The 9,775-nt window shown below is 45.2% G+C and overlaps 1 protein-coding gene across 1 annotated transcript; it reads right to left on the bottom strand.

The window, feature by feature from the left end:
- Positions 1–9,650, bottom strand: AHSA2 (Putative activator of 90 kDa heat shock protein ATPase homolog 2). Its single transcript, XM_005525451.3, has 9 exons — positions 9,255–9,650; positions 8,980–9,170; positions 5,293–5,378; positions 4,570–4,684; positions 3,278–3,366; positions 2,948–3,070; positions 2,086–2,187; positions 1,290–1,341; positions 1–1,068 (listed from the first exon to the last, which is right to left on the bottom strand). Exons 1-9 carry the CDS (start codon positions 9,332–9,334, stop codon positions 893–895), a joined length of 1,014 nt encoding a protein of 337 aa, XP_005525508.1. The 5' UTR covers positions 9,335–9,650; the 3' UTR covers positions 1–892.
- Between the last annotated feature and the right edge of the window lie 125 nt (positions 9,651–9,775).

Below are 9,775 nucleotides of genomic sequence, written 5' to 3'. Positions count from 1 at the left end.
TTGATGTTAAGTCATATTTTTATTGAGCCAAGCAAGTTTTCCAAAGGCAGTCTGCCCTGTTGTGGTCAGTTTGTTTCAGATTGCATATTTAATTTGTACACTTAATTTATTTATTGAAAACTAAGTTATCCTTGCTCACCTCGAGATGGTTTAATTAGGAATTACAATTTGTTCCTATCAGAATTCTCGTAACAGTTGTTCTCTTTGAGGTACAGCATTGCAAAGGGCTGTAAATCATTTCAGTGGAAGGTTTTACCGAACTGCAGAAAGAAAGCAATATTACTTTTTGTTTCTTCCTAAATAAATGTCACACCGAGGTCAAGGAAGGGAATACAGTGCATGCAGACCTAATAATTACATGACATTGTTAATTAACTCTCCTAAAACTGCAGCTACAAACAGTCTGCAGTTAAAAGCATCTAGCAGGTATTCCACAAGGCTATAAACAAAAACCTCTCCATTTCTTGAAATGGATCAGCAGTTTTGTAATCCCTTTCAGCTCACCTCTGCTGGGAACTCCGTCTCCTACAGGGATTTAAATTTGCCACTTAATACACTGAATATTAAGGAACTGGAAATGCTTCCTATTGATTGTTGTAGCTCACCTACCTCTGAGGGCAGGACTCACTGCAGCTGAATCATTATCACTTTCTGAAGGTGCAGGCAAGCAGAACAGAGATCACTGTCTCTGAGTAAAGCTGTTTATATACAGTCTGACTTGCCTCTCGTTCCCTAAAAACCCATAAATAGTGCTTCAACTATGTACAGTCTCATAGAAGTGGGTCTTTATTCTTCCCACAAATAAATTATATATATATATATTTTTTTTTTAGAAAACCAAATGTTAACAAAGTATAAAAAGTAATGCCCTAACAAAACTACAGTGCTGTTATCATTCCATGTTATCTTTTGATTGCTGCAGTAAAATATGTATTTCTTCAAAATATTGCTTCTTCCAACATTGTCTTGTACTCTCTTCATGGGAGACGGGAACCCCTTTGCATTCCAGCTCCAGTTCCGACTGAGCCGCCAGGTCCTGGAAGTTCAAGGCCACTGTTGCATAATGTTCTGAGGGAAGAAAACAGGACCCTTGAGTGAAGTGCTTTGTAAAGAATGACATTTGTTGGTGCTGATTCCCTTTCTGCTCTGCCTGAGCACAGCCTCTTTTCACAGCTCTCTGCACGGGGCTGTTCTCTGAAGGACACGGACGAAGGGAGTGTCCAGCCAAGGCTGGGCCCTTCGCCCTGAAAAGGAGCCCTCCAGTATCAGAGATCCTTGGAAAAACTCACCATCAGGCCAGCTCCTACATCGCCACTTCAGGACAATTCTTTGGCTGGGTACCTGTGGAAGATAAGAAGGTTTTCCTTGTTAGCACCTGAGAGAATTCCCATTCCAGTTCTCCCTGCAATACAGGGGAGAGGAGCATTATCTTACGGAATACTGGACACATGCATGTAAACAAGCGCAAGGTTGGGGTTTGGTTTTTGAAATAAATTGTTTTCATGGAGCTTTCAGCGTGCTGCATTCCACTGTTCTGTTTTTGCTGTGAGAAAAGACCAGGACTCAGTGGTTACTGCACATAAAACACTGGTTTTCTTGCAGACTTTGAAACAAGGACAAGCCCGGTTTTCCCCACTGAAATTTCCAAGTGTGACCGAGTGATTGTGTTACACAACCCAGCCTGGCCCAGTACACAAGTCGGGCACTCCTGCAGATGAAAATGGTTTTTAGGACATTTCAGAAATGCAGCTGAGCTCCAATTATTAGGTTTTTCCCTTCTATTTGCACCAGCATTCCGCTGGGACAGGGTAACACTTGCCCTGAATAGAGCAGAGATCATTTCCCCAGTTACAAAGGACTGTGTTGGGTTTTCTGCTCCCCATGCAGGTCCTTAGGTGCAGTCAGCCCCTGCTCTTTTGGTGGGACAGAAAAAAACACACAACAAAAGCCCAACTGTTTGGGTCTGAAATAGAGGAGCTGAAATATGCACTGGAGAAGCTGAAATTCACAAATTTGTGCTGCTTTTTTGCTCAGAAGTAGCCACCCTCCCCCTGCCTTTTTCAAGTAGGAGTAGGAGCTTTTTACCAGTTCGGTGTATTCACCGCTGACACAGCCCTCAAACATCTGAAGTTTGCCTCCTTTCTCTGCTTCAATCACAGCTGGGCACTTGGAGAACTTCTGTACCAACTAACAGAAGAAGAAAAACACAAAATGCACCATGTTGGGAGACAAGGGAGGGGTGCCGCAGGACTTAACTGACGTCTGATACACCTGGATGGAAGCCCTTGAACACTCCCCAGGCTTTTGATTTTATACAGCATTGCTGGGCTGGTGGCAGGGGCCAGTGGGTGCCACAGTGAGAATATTAATGCTGAGAAACTTGCACTGGAGACCAGCACAGGCTCTGCCCCCAGCACATCCACAGCTGTAGACACAACTGGCAGCTTCCAGACCGGGAAATGAGGGAAAAGAAGCAGCAGTTTTAGGAAGGTGCAGAAGAGCTGCTAGGAGCCATTTCTGTTTCCCAGCCCTAGCCCTGGCATTGTAATTTAAAGTTCTTCAATACCAGCCCAGACTCGTTTGAAGGACACAAACCCAGAATTAGTAATTGTGTGTTTCACACCCTGTAAGCAACAGTATAATCACCTCCAGTAATTAATCTAATTAAGCTGTGGGTAACAGCAGTGCCAAGACTTTGCCCTTCAGGCTCCTCAACAACACCTACATCAAAGCTTTTGTTAAGGACAGCTCAAGGAAGCTGCACCCAAACCACCTAACAGTGCAGCTTCACTGTTAGGGGAACAACTGGCAAAAAAAGATCTAAGTCAGCCTAATAAATTCTCATCAAATGGAATTTGTACTTGACACTGTGACAAGTACAATCACCCAACTCTTCAGCAGCATCAACATGCACATTCAGTTAAAATAACCTGAAAGTATCACTTACTTCCTTCTTTGTGAAGATGCTGTAAAGTTCATCAGCTGGAGAGTTGAAGACTTCCCTCATATGTATCCTCACTGTTGGAATTTTTACTCCAACCATATCCAGAGACTGTGGTGTAACAGAATCCTGCAAAGCAAACAAACATTCACAGGAATTAGTGTGAGATCTTGACCCCTAAGAAGTGCTGGCAGGGCAAGACTGTTGTCACCTGCACATTCTCAAACACTGTGTGTGAAAACATGGCAATTACACACTGTACCTGTGTATTTTTACTCAGCAGTTTTATTCAGCAGGAGTCACTAAATTCAGTGGGAAAACCTGAAGCCAACATACCTGCACAGTACTCCCACTTGGTTTTCGCTCCGTGGCCAGTTCCTGACCACCAGGAGCTTTTGTTGGCAGAATCATTCCCAAGGTGAACTCTGTAATGGAGAAAAGCACTTTTCAGTGTGAAACTGAGCTGTTGAACCCCCTGACATTCAGATACTCAGTGAAGATCACCAAAACCCCAGAAAATGGGTAAAACTGTGCAGGACATAAAGCTCAATCCGGTTTCCCCAGTTTACCCTTATGCTTCCATCAGGAATGGAGCTAACAGCAATTTCCCTTAAAAAGGCTTTTCCAAGTTACCTGACCCCAAATCAGTAACATCTGCACAGACTTCTTCTGGCAGCACAGCAGATGTTCAGATCAAAGAGAAATAATACTCAAAGAAATTCCTCTAAGCTTGGCAGAAGACTGGAGTGAAACTCAATACAGAATGGGACCCACCCCTGTCAGAGGCTGCTGCCCTTTGACTTTCCAGTGTTGAAGAATCTTTGGATACCCTAAAAATCATACATGGTAATTCCTGAAGCCAAAAACTGCTGGATCCAGCTTGGGAAAATTACACAGATTTTGACAAAAAAAAAGAAGTAATAATTTAGCAAAGTAGTTTACAATTAGAGATGCACCTGATAAAAATTTGACTACAAGCTGTAAATGCATCTATTTTTTGAGCATACTTTCCTTGTTCTTGGAAACAGCTGTAATTCACAAAAATACCACAGTTCAAAAAAGAGAAAGGCAAATTTAAATTTGGTTCACCTTTGGTTTAGAAGAACAAGTGAAAATTTATAAATGTACTAAGTTTACAATAATAAAACCTTAGAATCTCAAATGCTAATGGCAGGCTTAAAGATGAGCAGAGAATGTATTTATAGAGTGAAGAACAGAAATAAAGACAGCATTTCAGAAATCCTTGAAAACAACTAATTAAATTAATAACCAAAACAAAGGGACACAAAAATAAGGCAGCAGTTCAGGCAAGGAAGGCATTTTTTAAAAATTAGGGAACAAAAAAATCCCTCGATTGGCCAGTCCTAGCAGGGCCAAGCTGAGCCCTGGCAGGGCCTGTGTGACCCAGGCACAGCCTCAGTCACTGCAGAACTTTCTGGACACAGCCACTTTTGAGAGCAAAAAAGATCCTGAGTGTCAGGACTAACTTAATTCATCTCATCTGGTGACAATTAAAATAAAACCAGTACAAACCCAGGGATTTGTCAATATCTGACCAAGCTGTTCAGGAGAGGCAGCTGCACAGAACACTTCACAAGGTGCTGATTAATTCACCTGGTTTCATTTACCTGTTTTAAGTGCTTTCAGGTAGTCCCTTAGGGCCTCTCTGACTTTGGTGGTTCCTTCAGTTCTCATCAGGTCCTTCAGAACATCACCTTCCCCTTTTTTCTTGCTAACATTTATCTAGAAACAGAAAAATGACAGCATCTGAGAGACCCCAGTCATGAGCCTTTTGGGTTCTGGCAACAAAGGAAAGCATTTGGGCTTTGTTTACTATTCTGCAATTTCAAATTCATGACCTTGGGGTAGCCAACCTTTGCTAAAACTAAGTCCTCTTAAGACACAAATAAATGTGGTATCTCCACTCAGTCTAGATGATCAAGTTCATCAAGCCAAGAGCTGCTTCTCAGCAGAGGCTGTAGGGTCAGTGGGAGCCCAGTATCAACCATTATCCAACCAACACGGAGGTTCCTTAAGGTCTTAGGGCTGGGGGTGGTTTGCTGTGTTGGTCTGGGGTTTTTTAAGACGACAAGCAGTGTTCTTCTCAAATTTGTAGTTAAAATATCATCACAATCAATAATTAGCAAAACAGACTGCACATTCCTCATTGGTAAATTTGAGAATAGCATAAGGCATTATTTCAAGTATAATAAACAAAAGTATGAAATAAACTATGCATGTGTAACTACCCCACTTAGTAACAGGATAAATCAAAATGTGATGCCTAGATGTTGATTAACTTTATTTAAGAATTGTGGACCTACACAGCCATACCAGTGTTGCACACCTACCTCTGTATCATCTACCTCATTTTCTTCTGACAGGTTAGGAATTTCAACAGATCCCTTATGTTTCTCACCAGACTCTTTCACTGTACCTGTATTAACATAACGAATTCTTAAATGCATCATTAAAAACTATTTCCCCCACAGCAAGAGTTTTACCCTTGGAATTCAGTTGTACAAAGGTGTTACCTGAAGGGAGTTGCCTCAAGGCTGATTTAAAGGAACTGAACAGTAACCTGAGCCTCTCGTAGGAGCTGTGTTCCCTATCCAGGTGCACCAGGGGATGGACAGGGACCCACCTGCTCCCTGCACCATCTCCCCTGCAGCTCTCACTTGCTCTGACACCCTTGACACCTGTCCCCAACACTGAATGTGCATCTAAGGGTGGATAGGGAAAAATCATCTCCCCTGAATGTGTCGGCTCTGGATTCATAAGCTCCCTGGAATGCTGACCATGCCCTCTTTAATGGTGTGAGAGCTGCCAACACACCAGGCATGTTACCAGGAAACATACATGTGGATGATGGAGAGGTATACAATTGACATTTTTTAAAATAGGAAATTTACATGCATACTTAGAGCACTTGCTATTAATTTTAACCAGTTTACAATCACTGCACACTGCAGAAAGACTCAGCAAGGACAGGAATTATGCTCCACTTCTGATCCTTTGGGGCCTAGGCCAACCCCACTGAGCTGCCCCCACATGCTGCCCTGCTCAGATCTACACTGAAAAGATTAAATTTAAGGTCTGAGGCTTTTTTTCTACAGTGAAGACTCTTCCCCTTTGCCTTGCAAAAGTGTTTTGTTATTTAAATTAGCTCACTAATTAGATCAGATAAAATCTCCTCAGAAAGCAACAACACAAACAGGCAGGTCTGTCAGCTCAGTGTCAGAACATTATAAATCCAACAAGGCACTTCATCAGCAAAACACTCAAATTCCAACAGCCCAGGAGCCACCTGGATCCCACATTATTACTGACCACCACTCATTATTTTAATTACTTCCCTAAGCCCCCATGCAATAGTGGGGAACTGACAGAACCCAACTGGTCCAGATCCCAGTGAGGGGCTCCAACAAATGCCAGGTGCTTCCTGGCAGCGAGGAGAGCGAAGGGCTGTTGGCAACACAAAGTGCAAAGATCCCTCCCCACTCGGGTCTGAGGCAATGAGGGATTGCACAACACACCAAGTCTGTTAATCCACAACTACACAGCCACATCCACACAGGCAGAACTAGACCTTGGAGTCTCCCAGGAGAACCTGTCACTCAGTAAAGCCATGGGAGCTGGATAAAGCCATCCTTGAAACACTCCTGGGCCCACAAAGCCACCTCAGTGTGCTCTTCCCTACTCCCTTCCAGCACCAGGATCAGAACAGGAAAACCACACAACATGGTCTTTGCAGACAATAAAACCAATCTTATTTTTGGCTGCTCTCCCCAGAAAGGAAGTGCAGGCATGCAGGAAGGAGTTTTGGGAGCAGAAACAAGCTTGACTTCATTCAGCTAATCCTATTAGCAATTTTCACAACCCCTAAAATAAAAGTTTTACAGTGACAGTGTCTGTGCTGGGCAGCAAAGTCCAACCAATGAACAAACAGAGCTGGTGGATCAACGTGACACAGGCAGAATGTCAGTGCAGCTCTGCATTTTCACTACCACTGTAATGTAAACAAGCTTTACTACCTTTTTATCACTCAATCAAATTATGTGCTGGAACTGCATTGGAATTCAGTAACAGACCTGAGAATAAATTTTATTTTGGTTTCCTGCCAGTCCAGGGTGAAGCACACATCTCAGAAAGACCCACTTATAACACACTGTTGAAATACCTGCTTTAAAAGGACAAACATATTTTTACAAAGCTTCCACCACAATGTGAATGATCCATTAAAATCCTCATTACATCCTCTAAGAAATGATAAAACAGCCATTTTGCTCAATTTTAGTGCCATTAAGTACACGCTCAGTTCCTCACTTTCTCGTTTCGCTCTTATCTAAATTGCTAAGCACAATGTTTTTCCTACACTGGACTTTCCAAACCAGCTGCAAATTTCAGGATTTTTATCATTTGTCCTTACATACCCACATTTTCATCATAGCTTGAAGTCCTAATTATCCTTGAAGACTTGTAGAACTAATTACAGTTTTTTAGTTCATTCTGAACTCTCACTTCTAATTTAGAGCTCTTAAAACACACAACATGATGGCTATCACAAAAAAATCATCAGCCTCTGGGGTTTCTTTTTTAGAATTTCCTGTGTAATAGCCAACTCATTTAAAATTAAGCTCTCAAAGCTATGATTCACTCAGCATAGCAAAGCAGCCAGCACAAGTCAGAGCTGTCTCTAAACACTGACCAGCATAAACACCTTGCAGAGAAACAGTTCAGAGAGAACGTCCATAGAAACACAAACAAAATACTGCCTGCTTCTAACTTTACACTCTAAAATAAACCACACAAAGCCAAACTAACCTCTTTTTAAAGCTTAACTTTAAGAAGTCAAAAAGCTGATTACAATTATTTTATCTACACTGATTTAAACTGCACAACAGTATGATATTTGCCTTGCTCTCTGTTAATATTTACACCACAACTCTAAGTATGGTCTTAGTTTGTAACACACTTGGAACATATAAAACTATCTAAAACAAACAATGGTACTTAAAGTCCTCTCTTAGGTTGGGTGCAGACTTCAATTCCAGATCTGCTCTGGCCTCAGCAATATTCCAGTCAGGCAAACCTCCGCACCTGAGGGCTGAGGAATACGGACAGTATCTGGGGAAGCACTGCCTGTCACTTGCCACTACAATACCCAGGGACAATTTCCTGTGCAGGCTCATTCCATCAGCTGCTCCTGCTTCTTGCTCCAGTGCAAGACACGGGCCACAATTTCCTGTCAAGTTTTAGGCGTTTAATAAATGGAAAGAATTCCCTGGTATCACCAAAAGCCAATCTGCAAAGAAAGACCTTGTCCTGGGACAAGCACAGTGGAAGGCAATTCGAAGAGCTGGGACTGCAAACGGATATGGCAAAACAAAAAACTGTACAGGCACAGCCCCCAGTACCCCAAATAAACAAGAATTATTTCTGTTTCCCACTAAAGTTTTATCCTCATGTAATTTGTAATCCTCAGTGTAAACTACAGTTGGCTTTTGGTAACAGCTGTAATGTGACGTCTCCGAGGTTTTCCTGCTCTCCACAGGCACGGAGCACACAGCTGTAATTTAGAGCTGCAATTTGGGCACAGCGGAACTAAAGCAGCCCAGGCACGCTGCTGTCAATACCACCACAATGCAGGCATTCACTTCGTGCACAGCAAAGCGAGTAACCCCGTGCTGATACACCGGGAACGCAGTGCTAAGGAGTAAGTGGTGGAAAAAGCCTGGGCGCAGGGGAAAGAGCCAAGCTCGGGTTTCAAGGTTATTTAAGAATACGCATTTATCCAGTCCAGGCCCACGTGGCTCCCGCAATCTCCCCACGACTCTGAGTCACTGCACCGAGACATTCCCGTTTTCCCAGCCCGGAGGGGACGGGTTTCTCTGCAGAGGGACGCTCCCGATGGCAGCAGGGACCAGCACAGAGCCCACGGCGCCGGTGCCGACGCCACCTCCCCGGCCGGGCCCGGGACACGCTGCCGCCACGGCCCGCCGGTCGCCGCCGAGCCCCTCGCATCTCTCCCCCCGTACCTTTCCAGCTGAGGCGCAGGTTCCACTCGTAGAAGAAGATGAGTTTCCCTTTGCGGCTGTTGCAGGACGCTTCGCCCTCCACGTGTTTGAGGTCGCCGATCTCGCAGCGCCCGGCCTCGCCCTCCACCACCAGCCCCTCCAGCACCTCCTTCAGCTTCCTCTTGGACCAGCTGGTCGCGTCCCGCTCCGTCCTGCCCCGGGAGCGGCGGGGTCAGCGCCGGCCGCCCGTTCCCCCCCCAGCCCTTGCCCGCACCTCCCGCTCCCGCCGGGCTCACCAGTGCCAGTTGTTCACGTTGGTGGCGTCCGCCCGCTCCTCCACGATCCAGCGCGGGTCCCCCTGGCCCCACTTGGCCATGGCGCTGCCCGGCGCCGCCTCCGCCGCTCCCTCCCGGCCGCTTCCGCCGGCACCGCCAGAAGGTGCCAGAAACTTCCCCGCCCCGCCGGAGGAGGAGGAGGAAGAGGAAGGCGAGGCCCTGCCCTGCCCTTCCTCCCGGCGCGGAGGGCGGAGGGAGCAGGGCCGGCAGATCCCGGAGTCTCCGCTGCTCAGGGGCTCCCCGGACGCTCCTCCGCTCTTGTGCCCAGGAAAAGCCGCTCCTTCGGGGATGCTCCCGGCTCCGGGGGGAAGGCACCGCCTCACTGGAATAGAGAGGGGAAAAAAAAATAAATAAAATGACAGGAAGATTAGAAAACACACTCTCGTTTTCAAAGGCTGCGGCGGACACTTCTGCGCAAAAGAACGGAAGAAAGAACGGAAGAATTGATGCCCTAAAATTACTCCATCTGAAGCAATGACAAG

Source organism: Pseudopodoces humilis, chromosome 3, assembly GCF_049639895.1.
Source record: "Pseudopodoces humilis isolate 2021_Gansu_Grassland_sample_001 chromosome 3, ASM4963989v1, whole genome shotgun sequence".
NCBI lineage: Eukaryota > Metazoa > Chordata > Aves > Passeriformes > Paridae > Pseudopodoces > Pseudopodoces humilis.
This window is presented reverse-complemented; position numbering and strand designations above follow the sequence as displayed.